General features: G+C 33.5%; 1 protein-coding gene across 2 annotated transcripts in view; it reads left to right on the forward strand.

The window, feature by feature from the left end:
- The window catches only part of LOC124367000 (ethanolaminephosphotransferase 1-like), a 56,813-nt gene that overhangs the window by 19,471 nt on the left and 13,578 nt on the right, over positions 1–23,764 (forward strand). For both annotated transcript variants that reach the window (XR_006922848.1, XM_046823664.1), the window contains exons 2-7: positions 3,458–3,526; positions 8,401–8,593; positions 11,480–11,742; positions 12,715–12,872; positions 14,939–15,119; positions 16,509–16,691. Coding sequence is in view for 1 of the 2 variants with exons in the window: in XM_046823664.1 (XP_046679620.1) it covers positions 3,458–3,526; positions 8,401–8,593; positions 11,480–11,742; positions 12,715–12,872; positions 14,939–15,119; positions 16,509–16,691 (1,047 nt within the window). In the remaining variant the exon portion in view is untranslated. The remainder of the gene's footprint in view (positions 1–3,457; positions 3,527–8,400; positions 8,594–11,479; positions 11,743–12,714; positions 12,873–14,938; positions 15,120–16,508; positions 16,692–23,764) is intronic.

Genomic DNA, 23,764 nt, shown 5'->3' on the forward strand with positions numbered 1-23,764 from the left:
TGAATGAAAAACTACGGTATTAAGTTATGCCAAACTATGTTTTATATAATTATGATTATAAATATTTATATATCAAGCACCCTATGTTTTATATAAAACATACCTCACATAAACTATTGTTAAAAATATCTAAATGTTGAGTCATTGAGTTGTAAAGCCGCATCATTGAGACAATATAAGAGTTGGCTAATATTAGTTCTAGTAGAAGGTATAGCAAACAGATGGTGGATTCTAGTTTTAATTCCGGGAACTTGAAACAAATTACACAACTGTTTATCACTAGAGAAGCTATCCCAATATGATGGGAATTTTTCTATACATTAATAAAACATTGTTATCCTGTCTATTGGAATAGTCATATCTATAAGGCAAATAATATCCCATCTACTACCGATAAAATGTATAATCAAACCCAGGACCTCCTTTGCTATAATTAGTTGGATTTTATCATTACTACATAAAAAAGTGACACCTTACGAGTATGACAAATCCACATTATGATTACAATCTAAATCTGACTTAAAATATACACGGTTTAGGAATAAATATTCCTTTTGGATTACTAATGAGGGTAGATTTCACGTGGGACTGTAATCTCAAATTGTAAAACTAAATATCCATTTTTAGTTTAGATGATTAATTTGTACAACATTGATAGTATGATGACTATGAAGGCACGATGATCGCAACACTTCCAAATATTTATAACTCTATCGTCTTTATCATATTGAAACCTTATAGTCAAATATTTTATACATAAATTTGTAAAATGTGAATAGATTTAGTTAAAACCACTCAGAAGTTATGTTTGTTAATGTTAACATATTTACTTACCAGCACATATCCAAGGCTTCATCCGCAAATCCTATGCAACATTCCGTGTATGTGATTGCATAGCTCCCACAATTGAAGTAACATGAACTATTTTAGACCAATGTGAAGAAATTCCAAAATCGAAGTTCATAGCTTTTTAGTGAAAGCATGTATGATGTAATATGATAGACTCCTATGATAGCTTTGAAATGGAATTAGTCATATATTATGCATCACATACTCATTTCTCAGTGTTTATGGATAAGAGGATCACAGGATAAAGGAAATTGAGAGTAATTCTTATTTCAGGTTGTGCGCTTTTAAGAGCATTTCCAGTTTGAATCCGACACAAAATTGGAGTTTGCTATTTTAAACCGAGAAACATTATTCATAAATCTATATTTATATTTATATATTTGTAGTGAGATTGCTTCAACAGTTCAATGGTACAGTTTTCTAAATTTTATGGATATAGATATTGTTATTGAAATTTAATAATTAAAACTAAAATCAACATCAATAATACTAACACATTTCAATACTTACATTATGACAGTTTCATCAGCTATCATATAGAAAATATTTAAATCTCGACATTTTTTCAGCACAATTTCTGGGCCAAATTTAAAGGCATATAAACATTGAACATACTTAGAACTGAGAAGCCCTCTACTTTTAAAAAGTGTCTAGTATACGACTTCGGGTAAAGGGATAGAGTGACAAATTCTAACTTCCCGCTGTGCTTTAAGTAGGGCGCCCACTGTGACCGGACTAGCCTAGCCCAGCCCGTATTTTTTAGGATGTCAAGGTACACGTAATCAAATGGACAGTCATCCACTGTGACTTGCCCAGGCCAGCCCAGCCTAGACTTTATTTAAAGTCGAAACATATGTAATTAAATGTACTCCCGCTCACTGCGGCCGGCCCAGCCCACCCAGCTCGGACCGGCCTTTTATACACTGTTAAAATACATACGATAAATGGACACCCCTCCACTACGACCGGCCAGGCTGGACTCGGCCCACCGCTAGATTTGACTATTTCTATAATAGTAGGACATTATTTCATGTTTTGCACGGCTATTTATCGCAGCACACTCGGACCGCTTGGATAATGTGATAGGGATTCTGCCCTTTCATACGTGTCCAGTTTCAGTTCCCTCCAAGCAGTAGGAGTGGTAGGCACAAAGTCTGTTTTTCAATTGTCACGGAAGACAGAGAGTTCGCTGGAACAGCAGTACGCGATAAAATTTTTTTGTCATCTTGGGAAGAATAAAATGGAAACTTATCAAATGCTTGAAGAGGCTTTTAAGGAGGAATGCATTTTGAGATCTCAATGTGGAAGATGGCACTCACAAACCCAAAAAAAGTGCAGATGAGTAAATCTTGCATCAAAACAAGGCAGATTGTCTTCTTTGACATCCGAGAAATCGTCCATTTTGAGTTTGTACCACAAGGACAAACTGTCGATGCAGCATTTTACCTGGAGGTGTTCAAAAGACTGAAACACCAGGTCGTGTGTGTCAGTTCTGAAATCAAAAACATTTTCAAGCTCTACCACGACAATACCCCCCTAGCCACATGGCCTTCGTTATTACCCACTACCATCCATAAAAAGACCTCTGTGGTGCACTAGCCTCCTTACAGCCCTGAATTGGCTCCATGTGAATTTTTTTTTCTTCACCCGACTAAAGAAAGAGCTGAAGGGTAGGTACTAGGAGTCAATGGAACATCCAAGCTCACGTTACAAGGTACCTCAGAGGCATTCCAGTCGAGGAATTCCAGGGTGCATTACTTTCATAATGATTATATCTCAGTTTGTATTCTTGTTTTTAATTTGTAAAGTTGTAAAAAAGCAACATTTTGGCATCTTACGTTTTTTCCAAAGTTGAAGTTTTTGTTTAAACATTTTACAGCTATACGTTCAACCTCATAAAATTAACACATACTTCAGAATGTTATGAAGATAATACCAAATACTTGATAGATTGAGTATAACAAACATTTGTTATGAATTTATAAAAGAAACTTGCAAAACATGAAATAATGTCCTACTATTATAGAAATTGTCAAATCTAGGGTTGAGGAGTATTGGGAGAGCAGGTGGCACAAAACTAACTATTTCCTGGTACCTGTAGTGGTAGTGTCAGTGGCGTGTGTTATCGCAGGAACGCTAGAAAACAGGAAAAGATCTAGTGATCAGAGTATGTGATACTTTCATATGGACCCTTAAACTGAAACATATGTTAATTTCAGTTTACCAAAAGAACAGCAAATTACTTTGATTTAATACCTGCTAACTGAATATAGCTCTCCACAGTGAGTTCAAAATTAAGTATTGAATTATTTATTAAAAGTTTCAAAGCAGTGTGAATTAAAAAACTTAAATGATAACATCTTTCTTTATTTTCCTTATGTTTGCTCTATTTATATTAGCTTTCCCTTCCTCAATCCCAATTTGTATTTCCGTAAATATTAACAGATTATCCTAACTGTTAATTCTATGTCTCTTCACCAGTTTAGTAATTTGTAGTACATCTGTTACAACTGTGTAGTATAGTGTAGCTGATGTTATAATGTGATCTGGTTATTGGACATCTATTTGATTGTAGCTGTTATTGTTATAATGTGATTGGTTGTTGCAGTACAGTTCGTTGGACACCAGCCCCCTTAGTGTTTACGTGATGCATCCATTCTGGAACAGAGTAGTTCTGGTGAGTTCCATATTAGCATTCTTAACCCACAGTCTGATACAATTTAGTAATTGCAAGGTAAGTGTGAGTGTTACTGCAGTAGAGTGAAATGTTACCCCTCAAGAGATCAATGTTGATATACAAATTGTGGAAGAAGTAACATTCCTAATAAAAGTTTCTTAATCGTTTAGCTTCAGCAGAGTCACAGACGAAAAACAAATGATTTATGTAAATAAATTGACATTGAACTTATTTTAAATTGGTTTGAAAATTATCTGACACTTTAAATGGACTGTGTATGTTTAAGGCTGAATGCACACTGTAGGGGCAAACTGTCGTGTCATTTTGCTCCTGGAATTTTGTCTTGACACCTACTTCTCCATGCATTCAAATGGGCCACTGCACACGTAAGGTGCACCTGTGTCGTCGTATTGCGACATCGCCAGTCACTTGAAACAATGTTGCACGTCTAATTCAAATTTTATGCCTTACGACCGTCTGAAGCAAAAATTCAACACATGCCCATTAGATAGCCTAAACATAGTTAACCCATTAGCCACTCAATAATCTTATGCCTAACCTTCTAGTACAAATCCAATTAAATATGCAAAAAATGCAAGGGTTTAGCAAAACTCACAAAGAAAAATCTATTTTATTGCTATTTGGTTGACTGAGATATTGTTTTAGCTAATTATACAGGCTATAATATGCTGTAATTTGTAAACATTCGAAGTATATAAATTCTTTTCATTTCCAGAATAATTTAAGATTTGTCTAGTACTAAACACAGTTATAATCCATCATATTTGGTGTAGTTTTATTGAACGTGTAATCCTTTACTTGAAAAATTTTATGTAATTCATTTATCTTAATGTTTTAATTTTTATGTAAATTTTTATAAAATGTAACGTTTATATTCTTAGCAATTCCTAGCAAACACACATAAAGGACAAGGGTTTTATAAAACCCATAAAAAATTTAATTTAATACCTGTTTGGTTGACTGAGCTATTGTTTTTTAGTTAATGAAACAGGCTATGATATAATATAATTTATAAGCATCTGAATTATATAAGATTTTTTATATCCAGAATAATTTTAAAAAATTTGAATTATTTTCTACATTTTGAAAGCAAGGATATTTTTAGTACAAAACACAGTTATGGTTATGATATTTGGTGTAACTTTATAGGAAATTTAATTCTTTACATGGAAAATTATATTTCATTCATTTATCTGTATTTTGTAAATGCGGCATGTGTTCTCCTTAAACAAAATCCTAGCAAACACGCAAAAAGCACATGGTTATAGTATTATACCTCGATTCTCATTGTTTTTCTGGAATTAATACATATTTATATGTTAGTACATGGCCTTTTGTTTAATTTTAATACATAAACTTTATTATTTGAGTCCATACTAATGTTTAAACAAATACTTAATAACATGTCGTCATCATGGTACTGTCTTGTGATCTGCGTTTTGGTACTGTGTCTGTCTATATTTATTTATAAAATCTGGTTAAACACACAAGGAATTTATATCATTAATAATGTTTTGACCCTTTGACTAGAAAGAGGCTCAAAGTCATCACACACCATTAACGTGTCTCGGTAGTGTTGAACAATATTTACCAGAAACTTATTTACTTAATCCATTGAGGATAAAATAATTGTAATAAATATTTATTTTCCATTATTATCCATATAGCACTTTTAAAACATGAGTACATAAGACTCACGTTGATAATCTCATGTGTGAAGAGATTATACTTATACTGGCACATTGCACATTTTTGTACATTGTTTTTCACCAATATTTTAGAGATTCGAGTTGGTGACACTAGATCACAACGTTTATAAGATTCATTTTTACACCAGTGTTTCGTAGGAATCTGTTTAGAATTTTTTTTTTTAACATTGTTCTGTACTATTAACCCTTTGACGCCGGCGCTATTTGACTTGCGCTTTGTCTGAGTCGCGCTGCGCACGAGACCTGGGCAGCAGGATTTCACTCAAATCTCACGTCCCGCGCATCGTTCTAGTTATTTGCCTCTAACTTTCTTATTTTTTATTCAATTGGTTGAAAGTAAAGTGAAGTAAAGAAGTTTTTATTTTGTGAAACTAAATTACCTTTATTTTGAGTTAATCTTACAAATTTTCCGACAGTTAATATATGTGTTTTACATTAATTCAGTTTGAAAAACTTGTGTTTCATTACATTTTAAGCGTGTTTTGTGATAAAAAAACCTAGAATGAAGCTGTTTTCACATATTTATCATTGAAATTAGTTTTAATATCAGTATACATACAGCTTATGTTAGATTTTAATTAGAAAAGAAACATTTTCTTTGGGATAAGAATACACCAATAGTTTTTATAGTTACAAATTGTATTGAGTAGAGTTCAGTAAATTAAAGTTATTTACACAGATTGAAATAGTTTCGAGTATGATTTTCAAGTCCGTTTAATAATGTAGGATGGTGTGATACCTTTGAAAGCAAGGATCCATACACAATCCTACGTCACAACCACAGCAGTAGATAGTGGATCTCTTCCGGCTTTGCGGCACACTACACAGCGTCGTCGAGTGTTGGATTGTTTTGGCTAGTGATTACTATTTCTAGCAGAAAGCCTAGTGGTCTCTCGTCTGGTAGGACTCTGAACAATTCGCTCAGTGGGACCAAAACGAAGAATAATTCCTTGGACAAGCTTTAGTCGAAAGTCACTAAGAGGCTTCTTTGTTCCATTTTCAGATTTGTAGAGCATATAGCTGTTCAATACAGTGGTATCCAAAAAAAGAAAGAATAATTTCTTTGCAAGTAAACGTTTCAAAACAAAGTCAACAATTTTTATTTGTTTTTTTGTGAAAAATACAACCTTTTAAGAAACAAACAAAAAACATTTGGCATGAAAAGGTTAGTTCGTTTAGGAGATACATAATAAAGAACAAAGCACTACAGCGCGCTATTCAGCCACCCAAGTATGCCGGGTCAGACGCTGTTCTGCGCGCTACTCGGCCACTCATTACGAGTGGGACAGACGCTGTCCCGGCCGACCTCAAAGGGTTAACAAGATTTTTCCTCCTTAAACGGCCAGTAAATTTTTCCTTACTTGGGTAATATATTTAAATATGAATCCCATGACTTATAATGGGATATAAGTTGAAATTTTTTTAAAGTAGAAAAAATGTTTACAATCAATTTAAAATTTATTTGGAAAAAAAACAATATAATTAACAGCAATCAACATGGTTTCCAAAAGGGAAAATCTGTTTTAACCGCAGCCACAGAATTTCTTGAATCAGTTATTGACTCCATAGATAATCATGAAAAGGTAATTGGAGTTTTCATGGATCTGAGCAAAGCTTTTGATTCAATTTCTCATGTTTTGTTGTTGTCTAAATTAAAACAAATTGGCGTAGAAGGTAAAGCTTTTGAATGGTTAAACTCATATCTGAATAATAGAAAACAATTTGTCGAATTGGAATATTTCTCCCACAACAAAGGGACAATGTATAAACAACTTTACAAATCCTCGATTTCAGATGTGAAGCATGGGGTTCCTCAAGGTTCCATACTGGGACCTTTACTTTTCATTTGTTATATCAATGATGTACCTAAAATCAGGCAACCTGGAAAACTTTGTTTTTATGCCGACGACGCAAACCTAAAAATTTCTGCACCTTCAATAAAGGGAGTGGAGGAGTCATCCAGCACTAACTTATCACTTTTGGCTCAATTTTTTGAAGCAAATCAATTACTTTTGAATGTTGATAAGACAAACTTTATAGTATTTAACCACAAACAAATGAAAAAAATAATCAAGCCAACAGTAACAATAAATAAAGATAGCCATATTTTCCAAGTAGCAAATTCAAAATTTTTAGGATTATCGATTGACGAGAACCTGGACTGGAGCTCTCACATTGAAAGTGTTCTTGCAAGGGCAGCTTCAGGCGTCTATGCTTTAAATAGATTAAGAAATTTTTGTGATGTCAAAACTCTAAGAACAGTCTATTTTTCTTATATTCATTCCGTTATTTCCTTTGGGATTTCAATATATGGTGCCACAACAGTTAGAAATTTAGACTCAATTTTAAAAATCCAAAAGAGAGCAGTAAGATCAATTTTTAAACTTAAACCAGGCACATCGTCAAAAGAACATTTTGTTTCATTAGGTATAATGACCGTGTATGGTATGTATATTTATGAAACAATATTATCGGTAAAGCTCAGATTTTCCAATTTGCCACAGCTTGGTACACTTCACCAATACAATACCAGGCATCAAAATGACCTTGCCATTCCCACACATCATTTAGAATTTTTCCGCAAAAAACCTCAATATATGGGCACAATATTTTATAATAAATTACCTCAATATTTAAAGTCAGAAAATGTTTTATCAACTTTCAAATCAAAATTAAAATATTTTCTCATTGACAAGGCTCTTTATAGTTTTAACGAATTTTAAATACAGAACATGTCAAATTATATAGTTAATAATAATACTTTAGATGTACAATGCTATTGATGACACCATTCAGTGTACAATGTTGTGCCAATGAATAAAGAAATTTTGATTTGATTTGATTTGATGTTAGAAATCATCATTTTAACTGAATTTCACACAGAACTACTTTCCTTGATTTTGGTCCTCTGAATCTGTTCCTAAATAATATCCAGGTAAATTTCAAAGGAGATAAGAAAAATATTTTTACACTTTATTAACCCTGACCAACATTATGTAAGTGGATATTTTCTGCTGAAAATCTACTTTTAGATTCAAGCAAGTGGATTTACAGTTTGGAAATAATCTTAACTTCTTTTGTAAAAAAAACAGGGAATTTAATTAGTGATAAGTAGAGTTGAACTGTAATGTTCTGTGGCTTCAGCTCTGTCCAAAGTGGGTGGCGCCTAACGTTCTGACGTTTGTGGGGTTCCTGTTTACTGCCGGTGCGTGCCTGCTGCTATCCATCTATGATTACGAGTTCTATGCCAGCAGTTCTGATCACCCCGAGTACCCACCCATTCCGCCTTGGGTCTATTTGGTCACTTCCATCAGCATCTTTGTCGCCTACACACTAGGTCAGTTTGATATTTTAAAAACATTTAAATAATATTTAAGGAAAAAGATTACACATTTTGCATCAGAATAATAAATTTAAATGGGAAGGAGTTGCTGTTTTTATGAAAACCACACTACAATATAAGCCTTACTTTCTGTGTCGAACTTTGAGGTGGCTGGCATAAGTGTTGAGAATAAAAATAATATGTTAATATTTGTCTTAAGTCTTTGCCCTCAACAGCTTGATATATTTTCATAAAATTACAATACTTATTGTTAAATTTATTTATATTCATAACCAAATCTAAATTTATTAATAATTAGAGATTATTATATATTTTTTATGGTTTTAAAGTGGAATTAAATGGTTTTCGAAGTGAAGAAACCAGAGGTCAAATGTTTTAGGAACATATTACAAACTTTTAATTTGAAATTGTCCATAAATTTATCTACACATGTTAGAGGACCTATATCATCTACTGCCATTGATAATGTTATATCAAATATTACCAAATTTAATACTTTTATCATTAACACATCCTTTGCTGACTATGTTCCATAATCAATTTTCATTGAAAATTAGTTTACCAAATTCAGTTATGAAAAGGGAATAATTAGATGAACATTGCAATAAAACAACATCCAAATATTAAACTGTAGTCCTCAGCAACAAGTTTGGGAGGTTTCTAGGATGTTCTGAAAATATTGAAGACATGTACAATTGTTTCATAATTGGTTTCTTACAACATGTTAATAAATGCTGACCCTATGAAACTTATCTTAAACAAAAATAATAAAAACCGTCTTATTAATAGTGGTACTACTACTACCAGTGACACCATCAAAATTGACATCAATTATTCAAAACTTCAATTTTAAAAAGAAATAGATATTGAAAGGATTTCAATGTAGTTGGTTAAAGAAAGCTCAAGATATTATTGGACCCTTAACTAAATTAACAAATATTTTATTTCCTTGAGGAGTTTTCCCTAGATTCCTAAAACACTAAAATATCATCCCAATATTCAAAATGGAAAATCCAATGGAAGCTACAAACTATCATCCTGTTTCTATTTTACCTGTATTTAGCACATTTTTAAAAGTAACAGTTAATCATTGTATTGAAAATCAATTTAATATCACAAAGAAATAAAAAACGTTTGTATTGTTGCGAATTAAAAAATTAGCAATATCAAGTATTTACATTCAAATTTTAATTGTTAGCTAAATAATAATAAAAAAATGTTATTAATCTTAATTCTTAAGGCTTACACAACCAGTAACATCTAAATTTTCTAGTTCACACCGCATGAAATACTTTTGTCTCACTATGGGAAACCATTTTTAGTCAAAAGATTTTAAAACTGAAACTGCCAATAATACACTTGCAGTGTGAACTGGAAAACATATTTGTTAGTTATAGAAAATATTGTTACGTTATGTGGGACCTTTTTTCAGAGGTTAGAATAAATGTCAAACTTATATTTTAGCTTGTATGAAAGAAGTAAATAAAATCCAGTGTCAGAAAAAGCAGGTAAAAATGTGCGTCTAAATTAGTAAACAATGTGTCATTTTTCAATATTTTACCTGTAAACTATAAATACAGGTATCAGTGAGTTACAAGTAAAACATTTAAACATTTTGAATACAGCATCTAATAGATGCAGCACTTGCAGCATCAAAAAAGTTATTGATTATCCTATTTTAAATGATTTTTAAATACACTAGAGATGCATTATCCAAAGTACATTAGGAGAATTACATTTTGTTATAATCCAGTTGTTATTTGTATAAATCTTATATTATATTATTGTTTTTAAATAGAAAGTTGCTTTATTAAAGCTTTTTCTAAATTATTTTATATATTAATACAGCTTAAAAATCGTACTGTCTGGTTACAACATGTCTCTCATGAGTGTTATTATAGTAAATAAGTCACAAGTGATTACTGCCAGAAGCCAGACTGTGTTGTCAGCCTTAGCTTTGTTTCCGTGGCCAAGCTGCTCTGTGGCCTTCACAGACAATCCACGTGTTACACTCAATGTTTTTAAATCAGTTTTATTTACATAATGTTTACTTTATAATTACTAACTTTGTTTTCTTAAGTTCGACTTCTTATAACTAATTTTGAGTACATTGCGTAATTAAGTAATTTTATTACACATTACTTTGATCATTTTTTTATTAACTTGTTCTTTTTGGATATATCATGAAAATTTATTAAATAATTTTCATATATTTACATAGGCTATTGAAATGTAGGCAGTGCAGGGTAGTGTTTGTAATCCAGTTGTTAATCAAATTTTCGTTGGCACAAATAAGGTGCTCTTTGACCTGATGGTCCGCTTGAACGATTTTGAACGGTTTTGTTGGCTCATGCATTCATCTTGCATTTGTTTCAACATGTATAAGGCTGTTCTGAGGTGATTTGTGTTGTATAGGGATCTGGAACCTTGGTGTAGACAAATATTGTTTTTGGTTGGCCGGTTGTCTGAACAAGATAGTTGGAGGGGATTGGTGAGGTATTTGAGGTATATAGAGAGAAGCTTGTAAAATTGTGTAACCAACCACCTGTGAATGTTATCTAATCTACAAAACACAAATCAATGTGGCGATGGACTTTTTATGTGGTGATGAGTGATAAGTGTTCTACCTTGTTTTTTATGGGAGGATTTTGAGATATGTTAGCTAATCAGACTTGGTTGTCTAACACAGATTTTGGAAACCCATACTTTACAAAAGCATATATTATTTTGTTGAACTTCTGAAGCTCTTATTTGGTTGAGCAGATATGCTTCCCTATTAAGGTTTGGTTATAGGGAATAGATTTTTTGGTGTTGAATGGATTAATTTGAAGATAAAAAACAAAAGCCCAGTCTAAGATGTTAACATGTGATTTGTAACAGATGGTATCGACGGAAAGCAGGCACGACGCACACAGACCAGTGGACCACTTGGGGAGTTGTTTGACCATGGATTGGACTCGTGGACGGCAGTGCTCATCCCCACTTGTCTCTACTCCGTCTTTGGTCGCACTGACTACTCTGTACCTCCCATTCGCTTCTACTTCGTCTGCTGGAACGTATTTCTCACCTTCTACTCCTCTCACTGGGAGAAGTACAACACCGGCGTGCTCTTCCTGCCTTGGGGCTATGATCTCTCCATGATTGTAAGTTATCATATAATTATTCAGTTTATAGTACAAATAATTAATTCAATTATTATTTGTTGGTAATTAAAGGCACTTAGTCAATTAGTTATGAATCACATTAATACATTGTAATAATTACGGTGGGAAGAATTGTGTAATATTGTAACTGGGTTGTTGCAGAAGGCAAGTGAGTTGCTAACAATTAATACTTTTAACATTTGACTTTCCTCTCTCATCATTCTTTTACTGTTTGAATAAGGTATATGTGTAATATGTCGCATATGTACAGTTCTCATATGATTTTATTTCAGTTTGTTTACAAATTTATTTATTCTATCATCTGGTTGGACCTTGGTTACCCATAAGACTAATGTAAAATATTTGCTAATTTTATTGACTAATGTATTAAATATTGAGAAAGTAAACTTAAAATAGTAAAATAAACATCTATGTTTAAAGATTATGTTAATACAAACTCTTAATACAGTAGAATGATAGTTTGCATGTAGTGAATGACACATTTACTACATGCAAACTAGATCGAAACTGGAACATTTACTAGCCTAGTCATTCCGCTTAACAGTGCTAGAATTTCTTGGCATGTTTAATAAACTGTTCCAAGAGAACAGAGATTTCTGAAATAGGACATATTGATATGTATATTTTTAAGTTTTTACAATGTTTATTGCATTTGCAAATAAAGTGATGGTTAGGTTGGATATACCATATTTACTGGGAGGGTTGTACAAAATAATATGTTGGAGTATGCAATTGCTCTGATCAACAGACAATCAAATGTTTAGATCAACCTTAAAGCTCAGAAAATGTACTTCCCATTATGTTAATGTAGAGATGACTGTACACTATCCACTCTTGACTGTGTGTCTATACATGAGTGTTCCAGGAAAATAAAGTTGATTGCTGACTCCAAGGGTGTAGTAGTTCTGTTGAATAGTGTATTTTAATGATGGGTTTATTGTTTGTGTACAGGCATCAACTCTTGTGTTCCTGGTTACGTACATGTTTGGTCACGAATGGTGGAAGTTCACGGTGTATGGAGACATAGCCACTGGCCACGTCCTTGAAATTCTGTTCTACTTGAGCTCCTTTGCTTCCAACTTGCCTGTCGTCCTCTGGAACATCTACAAGTAAGTGTTCTCAACTTGTGATAACTTGGTTTTGGGATTGTTCTCAGGAAATAATTTTAGAAGGATATAAAGGTTCTTTAAACATTTTATATACACCTTTGAAATTTTAAATGGGTTCAAACCACAAGAATAAACAAAATCATCCACATTATTTTTTTAATCGTTTACATTTGCAAGGCAAGGTTAGCCTAGCCCTCTTACCCCTTAATAGTTTTTTTTTTATTATTATTATAAAGTTGGGTTTACAAGTGAAAACAAATGAATATTGATACAAATAACTTTGAAAATGGTCAACTAAAAATATTTAAAAAAAATTTAGACAGCTTTGAATCCTATGTACAAAGTAACCTGTTTATTATTTTCTAACAATGAGGTCCTGGCAAGTGTAATCTGCTAATTGTTATACTGGTGTAAATTTCTACTGAATAATCACGGACTGGAGGATGTTGGAGGACTTCACTGGATCTGATCACCAGTATGTCACCTTCAGTATCGTGCCAAGGAATCAGGAGTTTCTGGCCTGGAGAACCCCAACGACCTCTATATTGGAACATCACCCGGCTAAGTTAAGACACTCTAAATTCTCGTCAGGGGAAAGAGCATTGTCCTGGAAGTGATGAGGAACGCTGGCGACATTGTAAACTGTACGATGCAGCTTATTGTGAGGGGATGTGATGCCTCAATGTCGAAAAAGAGGGGCTTAAGACACGGTAGAGCCTCTGTTTACTGGTGGAACTAGGACATCATGTTGCTCCGCAGAAGGTGCTTCACCCTGGGACAGAGGATTACCAATGATCAATGGAGGGGGGCGAATAGTTACCCCCGCAGTGGAGTTCTGTACAGCGAAGTGGGCTTTGAAGCGAACAGTCAGGAGTGTAATACGTAGAACAATTGAGGGAGGACATGAACAACAACCCTTGGAGACTGTCTTACAGAATTGCAATGCGCAGATTCTGTGCTCAGTCAGCTGGTCAGATTATGAACTCCTTTCTAATGGCCAACATAGTGGATGCCTTGATTTCAACCAATCTGGTCAGGGAATACATCCCAGTTGACCCTAGGTAGATTCCCTTTTTCAATGATGCAGAGCTGTCCTGGGCCATTGATCAGATGCAGTGCCTTAAGGCGACTGTCCCCGATGATGTCCTGGACGAAGTTCTGAAGGTAGCAGCTCTGACCTGTTCACAGCTGCTGCTGAATATGTACAATTGCTGCTGCTCTATTGTTCAACCGCTGCTTGCAAGAAACACCTTCGATAATGGATGAAAAGTCCTCATAAGTAAATGCAAAGGAGATCTTGGAACCCCACTTCTCGAGCGGGCTGTTTAGTCAAAATCTCGTCAAAGCGATCGAGGCAGAAATGGCATGGCTTTGGAGTGACTCAGCTTGGGAGCCACCACAAGTGCCGACTGGTTTTACTGGCCCTATTGTGAATGTGTGAAAAACTCAACCAGGTGTGCTGATATACTGGACGATTTCCACGTTCATGCATACCTCCAGGAGATAATCGAGACAAAGAGCGCTGTCAAATATCTCGGTGTGATGCTTGATACCAAGCTCAAGTTCTGGAATCATATCTCAGGGATTACAAACAAGCCGGTAGTTGTTACCCCCTCTTTGAGCAGTGATATAAAATATCCGCGGATCTGTCCTGAGGCGGTGGCGGCTGATATGTCAGTCATACATTCCATATTCCTGTACGGGTGCAAGATATGGGTGAACGCTCTATGTCAAGGGTGCTACAGGCAAAAGACAGCAGCAGTATAGAGAAAAGGAGCAATACAGATCGGGAATGGTTACCGGACTGTCTCAGAATCGGCTGTCTTTGTAGTGGCGGGGCCTTCTCAATTGACCTGGTCGTTTTCAAATGGAAGTGGGTATATGGGGAAAATGGTGCGAATTTTGCTGAATGTGCATTAGCATATTTCTCATTGAAAAAAAAAATATAATTCAATTTAAAAAAAAAATAAATAAATAATATGTAAACGTTTTTGATCAATATTGTTTAATTTCTTATTTCTGAATTTAAAAATGATAGTACAGTGCCATGTGATGTTTGTGTACAGGTCATACCGAGATAAGACTGGTAAGATGAGGTCCATGTGGGAGGCTAACAGACCCCTACAACCCGTGTTGTTGTTCCTCGGTGTATGTGCCATCTGGGCATACCACTCACCTACTGATATCATCAGCAGAGATCCCAGGGCCTACTATCTTATGTCTGGGACAATCTTCTCCAATATTTGTGTGAGTCAGCAATTCATGTTCTGAAGTAACAAGACTTTTAAGTTTAAAGGGGTTTGGTACCACCCTCTTCTGTTAACTCATGGAACAGCAATCAGGGGAAATTGTTATGTAATCTTGATCTCAGTCTTGCCACCTTGGGAAAAGAGAAAGCACTCTTCCAGCTTGTACCAGTCAAAACAGACAGATGAGAGAATACCCTTCTTCCTCCCATCTCAGATATCATGATATCTCCCCTGGACTTCCATTGGGTAATCCTGAGGTAAATGAAAGAACTGTGTTACCCAGTGGAGGTGATGCTAAATTCAATAAACCAAACCAAATGTTATCCTTCTTGGAATGAAAGAGTTCACAGATGTAAACAACAAACAAACAAAAAAGATCTGATGATGATTATTTAAATGTTCCAAACTTAAGCCTCTTTACAACTGTTTCAACTAATATAGTAGAAAAACAATAGTTTTTAACGAAACAGTGTTTTTATGTATATACATAGTTAAGTCTGTTGGATGAGTGAGAGACCAGTATAAAACTGTTTTTTTAGCAGTCTGTATGCAACTGTTAGACAAACATCCCTGTAATTTTCTAACAAATTAAGCAACTAGTAGTCTTTTGAGAGTATGATAAATTTTGTGTTATTTTAAAAATTAAAATCTGAATGTATATGTATTTTTATTCACAAGTGCTTGGTATTATTGAAATATTAAAAAAAAATAATTACATAAAATAGGTCTTTAGCAAAGGTCTAAAATACTTGTTTTGAAACTGAGTATATTGATATAAATAAGGTCAATGAATGTAAACTGGCCCATAAAGATAGTCATGTTTTAAGAGTAAACAGTAAATGTGTATGGCCACCTAACTATTGTAAGGCTGATTACAACTATTATTTTATAACTGGAGGACTTAAAAAATCATGCCTTATTATTGAACATTTTATAAAGTAATTGATTACTGGTAGTGTAATGATGTGGCAGTGTTACAATCTTTTAGTAGTATACACATGCTTCTCAATGTGTAATTTTAAAAACATCGTAGCAAACTTCAATTAGATAATTGTAATGATATGTAACAGATCAATTAAAAAGAGTATGTTATATCAATTATTTGATCCTAAAACTGGTACGTTAAATAGACTTTGAAATACATTATTTAAAACATATGTTTAAAAAAATTGTCTTAGTGTTTTAACAAGATTTTTAGTTTTAACAAAAAAAAAAGAGCTTTTGTAAGGAAATATGTTATTTTTTGTGCCCCTCTTATATTTTGTTAACACATATAATATTCATATGGATTTGCTACATTTTCCCCTCTTACTAAACATTGACATTGTTGTGACTCCCTCAATAGTTGGGTATAGCAGTCACTGAAAGATGATATGGTTGTTTACAGTGTCGCTTGATAGTGTCCCAGATGTCTAACACTAGGTGTGACAATTCCAACTGGTTGCTAGGACCTGCCTTCCTCTGCACCGGACTCTCCCTCCTGCTCTCTTCCCACTACCTGGAGATCTCACTGCTCTATGCTCTCTGGGCTCTGTCCACTATAGCCCACATACACTACGGCACCTGTGTGGTAAGCAAGAAATGTTCATTCTTTGTAAATTTGTCAATTTTTGGCGTAAAAGAGAGCAGAATCCTTTGCAACTGTAATATATTGAATACGTTAATGTTGTAACACTTTTTGGTCACAACATTATCCCATTTGTCTTGTCTCAGGATATCTGTAGGAATGTTGAAACTGGAGCTTATATTAATTACTTTTTTTGTAATCACATCATTAAAAATTACAACAAGCAATGGTTAAAACACTGAGGTTTTTGAACAGCAAGGCTGTATACTCTTCACAAAAGTAAATACGAAACATTTTAATATTGTATTAATAAACCTTAAAATTGTATGCAGAAAATAAACAAAATGTTTTAAGAAACGTTTGTTTTTCTCACCTCACTGTAGGTGGTCCTCTGCTTGTGTTGATACAGGGCTAAATTGAGCTGTGATAATTAGTTTGTGAATTAGTGTAATTAAGTGTTATGAGTATCTAAAAATCTATGGATATAAATTTTGTAAACTAAACATTGATATTAAACAATAACTTTCTAATATATTGATCCAGTTTATTTTAAACAATACTTTTCATGACATCTAGGGACTGGTTAGATTAACAAGTGCCAGTAGTTGTTAATCCATCAAACTACTCCTGATCACATTGTTGGTTATATTTTTAAATTCAGTATCTGAACTTTATATAAAAATAACATTAGTATAATATAACATTTTAGAAAAGTAATAATTAAGATTGGTAAACAGAATCGCCAGGAAGTCCTTCTTTTTGACATTTTTAACTAGTCTTAACTGTGATATTTTAACATTTAGCGAGCATTGGCTTTTTGAGGAAGATTTCCACTTTATGTTCCCCATGGTTTTAATCTAAATAATATATGTGCAAGGAAAGATTTACACACAAGAGGTGGAGGTAGTGTCATTTTTGCTAGGCATGGTATTGAAACTCAAGTTATTGATGTGGAACAATTTTACAATGGTAGTATTTTTGAAGTAACTGCTATTTTGTTGCCAAATATAAATGTAATTATTTCCACCTTAGACCGAACACCAGACTCAAATTTAAAACCAATTTTTTAACATATTGGAAACTTTTTAATACACTTAAGTAAAAAATATATAGGGTTAAAGTATGTGATGATAGCTGATTTTAATGTAAATATAATGCAGAAATCTCAAGATACTGATAATTTTAAAATTGATTAAGATCTTTTGATATGTACGGTTTGAATGAGGAGCCTACTAGGGATGAGGCATGTTTAGACAATATAGTTAAAATTTTGATAGGATTAGCTGTTGTGTAATAGAACCACATTTGTCTGATCATGCTGGAGTATTTAAAAAAAGAAAAACTATAAGAGACTTAAATCCTAAAGCATACTCACTCTTAAGGAATAGATTATCACAAATTGACTGGATGCTATTGGATAAATGTTTGAATGTGGATCAAGCTTACGACCACTTTAATTTATTATTGACAAATTCATTTAACCCATTGGCCTGCAGTGACGGAAGCGATCCGCCAGTAGAAATGTGGCCACAATCGCGCTGTGACGGAACGCTTCCCCCATTATCTTTGACTACGTAGTTGGCCTATTGTCCAACTGCAGCACCAAACAGTCCGTGAATATTGTTCATAGCCTTCTGAATGAAATATTCAATGTTTTGAGTTGGCTAAACTTCGTAAAACAACATGTTGCTTTTATTTGTAGCCAGCTGATGTTTGTTATTGTTTTGACAACGGAGGTTAGTCGTAGTCGGCGGCGCAAAATGGCAGGATTAGGCAGCAGTGAAATCAATCGAATTATAAACGAAGATGGAGTTTTACTTAGTGACAGTGATAGTGATTTTGTTCCTAGTGATATAGACGTGGATGACATTGTTCTGGAAGATCAAGTGGAGCTTTCTGCAGACGAATTTAACTTTGAAAACGAGGAGTTCGACCAGGTAGATTTAGGCATAAACAATAATTTAGACGATATTATTGAGAATGTTGCAGTCGGGTCATAGGGACTAGAAGCACCTAATGACTATTTAGATTTAGCTGAACCATACATATGGGAAGATGAGTCCAACGAACCATTCAATATTCTATTTTTTGGCCCAAATGTGGGCGTAAACATTGAAAACTCTGAAGAACTAGAATCTGAAATTGACTGCTTTTCACATTTTGCTGGTGACGATTTGTTTGATATGATAGCCATGGAAACAAACAGATATGCTCAACAACAATTTGTTGATGTTTCTAGAAAACAGCTAAAATCAGACAATAAGTGAACTGATTGTACCCCAAATGAAATCAAAACGTTTTTCACTCTTTGCATTATTATCAGTATAGTAAAAAAACCAAATCTCCAGGCCTATTGGTCGGCCAGAAAAGTAATTGAAACCAAGATTTTTGGCAATGTAATGACCCTGAAAAGGTTTCAAGCAATAATGTGATTTTTGCATTTTGTTGATAATAATCACACTGATGATTCTGACAAACTAAAAAAAATTAGGCCAATTTTGACTTACTGGAATGAAAAGTTTAGGAAGAACTACACTCCTAACAGGAATGTTTCAGTTGATGAGAGCCTGATAAAATTCAGGGGTAGGCTCCACTACATTCAATTCAATAAGAGTAAGAGGGCTAGGTTTGGAATAAAATTTTACAAACTTTGTGAAGCTGCAACTGGTTACTGCTCGGCTTTTGAGATCTATACTGGGAAGAAGATCTTACCAACAGGGAGTTTGGCTAGTGAGGAGATTGTTGTGCAATTATTGTAGCCCTACCTAGGGAAGGGGTACATATGTCACTTAGATAATTGGTATTCCTCACCCTCTCTTTTTAGTCGTCTTTTGGGTGAAAACACCTATGCTGTAGGAACATCATGCCAGCAGAAATAAAAACAACAAAACTAGAGCGAGGTGAGGCAATACGCCGAAGTGGAGAAGGCCTGTTAGTTTTGAAGTGGATGGACAAAAAGGAGGTCTTAGTTATCAGTTCAAGACACGAGGACATAAACTTTCAGGAAACTGGAAAATATACTCGTGAAACACCAGAACAACCCCGTAGAGCAATCATGAAGCCTCAGGCCATTATGGATTATAATAATGGCATGCTTGCGGTTGACAGACATGACCAAGTACTTTCCTACAATCCAATTATGAGGCGATATGTGAAAGGATATAAGAAAATATTTTTTTATCTCTTTGAGATGTTTTTATTCAATGCACATGTTGTGTTTTCAGCTGTAAGTAATAAGAAAAAGCAACATTTTCCTGAATTCAAAACTAACTTGGCAGAACAACTGAATGAGAGAGTTGAATTGAGACCAAAGCCTTCCACTGGCAGGAGATCTGCTCACAATGACGATCCCAGCAACTGCAAATAAAGAGTTCCCTAGCAAGAGATGCTGTGTTTGTTTGAAACATGGTTTGAGGAAAGAAGTCCGCATTCAGTTTAAGCAGTGTCTCGTTCCACTGCACTTGAACGGGTGCTTTGAAGTATATCATACTTCAGTAAACTACTAGAACTTCCTAGTGTCAGTGTAGACCTATGTACTATATCTTGTAAATACTGTAAACTATTTTAGCTTTATACTTTCATATTAGTGATGTTTTAGAAAGACTTTTGCAACCTAACCCATGGGACACATTATTATTATCATGGTGGAGGGTAGGTAATGTACTTGTACAATAGAATAGTATACATGTTTATATATCTATATAAAACATGCTTGGTAAAGTTTCATAATAATAGCTCTTGTAGTTCCAAATTATATAAATTTATTGTTCAAAACAACCAAACTAAAGAAAAATAGGGTAACCACCAGGCTTTGGGGGGTTAGCCTACATCCTATAATCAAACTTTTTGTAATTTTTCAACCTGTAGCCAATAGTAAAACTATGATCTAAATATCATCCACTACTCTCCTACTTTAGGGCAGTACCATGACCCCTTTTATGAAATTTGTCTGATTTTGAAAATACTTTTTGCCATTTACTGATGAGTGAAGTAAGTTGGGGAGGTTAGAAAGTTTTCTATTATTTTTTTACTGAAAGTAGAAAATTTTACAAAATTTTGTAAAAATCAAACAACTTTTATAATAAGAGTTCAAGGGGCCCCCCTAAATGGGTGAGTAGGGGAGTGAAACTTACTTAGATCACAATTTTACGATTAGCCATAGGTACACATCTGCAAAATTTCTAAAAAAATGGATTATAGGAAGTGGCTAACCCCCACACTCCTTTTTATGACTTCTCAGGGGTTTTTAACCCCCCCCCCCCCAAAGGAATTGGGAGTTAAAAAATTGTCGGTTGTTTTTTCCTAAAGTAGACATCAAAACACACATTTTAGAAAAAGATTGGTAAAAATCTTACAACTTTTATAAAGGGGGGGTCATTGGGCCCCCCTAAAGGGGGGTGATGGGGGGTTTAACTTAGATCATAATTTTAATATTGGCCATTGGTACACACCTGCAAAATTTCAAATAAATTGGATTATGGAAAGTAGGCTAACTCCCAGACCCGAGGGGCCAAAAAAATAGGATTTCCTCAGTGCTGTGTTAATTTAAAAAGCAGCATGCCAGTGGGTTAATGAATGCTGTAAATCTAAAGAGATAAAAGTAAGTACTTGTGAAAGGCCAAAAATAAAATGGTATATTCCAGAGTTTAAAGAGAAGAAATTTAGAGAGTTTGTCACAACATTTTATGATAAGTATAAGAATAGCAAGAGTACATCATATGAAGTAATGTATAAAAAAGAATATCTAGATGCAAAAAAAGCATATAAAAATAAAATTGCCTATACTAAAAAGCTTATATATTACAAATTTCTCTAATAAATGTAAGGCAGCATGGAGCCTGATCAAAACTGAGTCTAATTGTAAAAAAAAGGAATCAAGAAATATTAATTGATTCCAATGCTTTTAACAACTATTTTGTGAATGTCGTGAGTCATTTAAATGTAACCACTGATAAGGATGTATTGTATAGACCAGCCATAGAATTAGTAAATAATTTTTCTCAGGGTCCAAATAGGGTCTGTAAAGTCTTTAAGTGGCATAAAATTAAACCACTTGATGTTATAAAGTACGTTAACAGTTTAAGTATGTCTTGCAGTGAAGATTTTTATGGTTTATCTAATAGATTCATGAAGGAAATTATTGATGTAATAGTGGAACCATTGACATTTCTTTCTAATATGATGCTTGAACAAGGTATATATCCTAAAACGCTTGAAGTAACAAAGGTGAATCTAGCTACCGACCAATTTCTTTAGTTCCTATAGTAAGTAAAATATATTTAAATCATGTGTAAAGGAATAGTTAAATACATTTCTTATTGCTAATAATCATTTTTTTGCTGAACAGTTTGGATTTGTACCCGGTGAAAATACAATTAAAACAGTAGAAAATATTATCAATAAAATACTAATAAACTTTGAAAATAAATTGTTATCCTGTGCGTTATCAATTGATTTAACAAAAGCTTTTGATTGCATTTGTCATGAGCTTGTGTTTAAATAATTGTTCGTCTATTAGGGACAGAGAGCTAAGGCTGCTGCAATCATACTTGACTAATAGAGAGCAAATGATTGTCAGGGGAATGACAGATCTAGTGTAAAAAAAGATAGAAAGTGTTCCACAAGGATCTGTCCTTCGCCCCCCTATTTTTCATAATTGCTGTCAATGATTTCGCTTCTAATGTTCCTTGCACAACAATACTGTATGTAGATGATACTACACTTTTCAACAGTAATCACCATTTGGATGGATTAATAAGAGAAGAGAGCCAAGCTTTTGAAAGGGCCTTAGAATTGTTTGCTAAAAACCTCTGTAGTAGTAAATTACCAAAAAACATAAAAATAATATTTTCATTAGACCATACAATTTACAAAGATATCAAACCATTTAAGTTATTAGGTATTCATCTGGACAGTAGCTTAAGTTGGGATTTGCCATGTGGAGCAACTATGTAAAAAGTTGTCCAGAGTAGTGTTCCTTCTTAGGAAACTAAGAAACTATATTACTGCAGATAAGTTGTGTATTGCTTATTATGTATTTTTCCATTCCCACATAAGATATGGAATAACTCTATGGGGCAACTGTTGCAGTGCGCAAAATGCTTTAACAAGGCAAAGAAAAGACTTTAAGAGTAATCAAGAATGTTTCTGATAGAGAGTAATGTTTATTAATTTTCAAGAATTAAAAATAATGACTGTGCCAAACTTATTGCTGTTTGATCAATGTTAATGAATATTTAAATACCCTTCCTACAAGGGTAAAAAAATATCTCATGATTATTTTACCAGGAAAACCCATCTTCTTGATTTAGCATTAGTAAGATAAGAAAAAACCAGAAGTAGTCATATGTGTATGAAGATTAAATTATTAAATAAACTGCCTAAGAATGCATGGAATATTTCCTTGAAACAGTTAAAAAAGTAATAGATGGATGGTTGAAGGATAATATTTCTTACTCCATTGACAAATTTTTGGCCTGTGATATTAATACATTCATTTTTTACCATCTAAATTTTAATTATGTGTTTGTCTCCTTTTAACAGCTTTTATATGTCTGTTGTTATTGTAAATTTTATTTTAGTATTAGTATTTTAATATAAAATCACATTGTTGTCTTTTTTAAATGTTTTATCTGTAGAACAATGTTTATAATATATTTTAATTAGGCCATTGTTATTTTTTAATCTCACTTTATTATTAATTTGTGATTATAATGTATGTTAAACAAAATATAATTATAATTGTTAGTAACCATTTTTTTATTTAATACTGTTAGTCAATAGACTGATTCCGTGGTAGAATATTTATTAAGTAGTTGGTTAGATGTATGTAAAGCCTCAAGAAGTTTATGTTTAAAAATTCTCTTGATGTTGACGTCTTCATACTTTATGTCATTATTTGCAGAAGTATTGAGCAATTTTAGGCTATTCTACTAGAACTTTTCTTGGTAGTATATTTTATACTACACAGTTTTTGAATCTGTTGTTCTAAGTGTGGTTATAATAGTGTTTTACTCTCTTAATACCTTTCTATTTTGCTAACTCTCTTTGCTTGCTCTTGTTATTGGTTTCAAGTA

This window comes from Homalodisca vitripennis, chromosome 1, assembly GCF_021130785.1.
Source record: "Homalodisca vitripennis isolate AUS2020 chromosome 1, UT_GWSS_2.1, whole genome shotgun sequence".
Lineage (NCBI taxonomy): Eukaryota > Metazoa > Arthropoda > Insecta > Hemiptera > Cicadellidae > Homalodisca > Homalodisca vitripennis.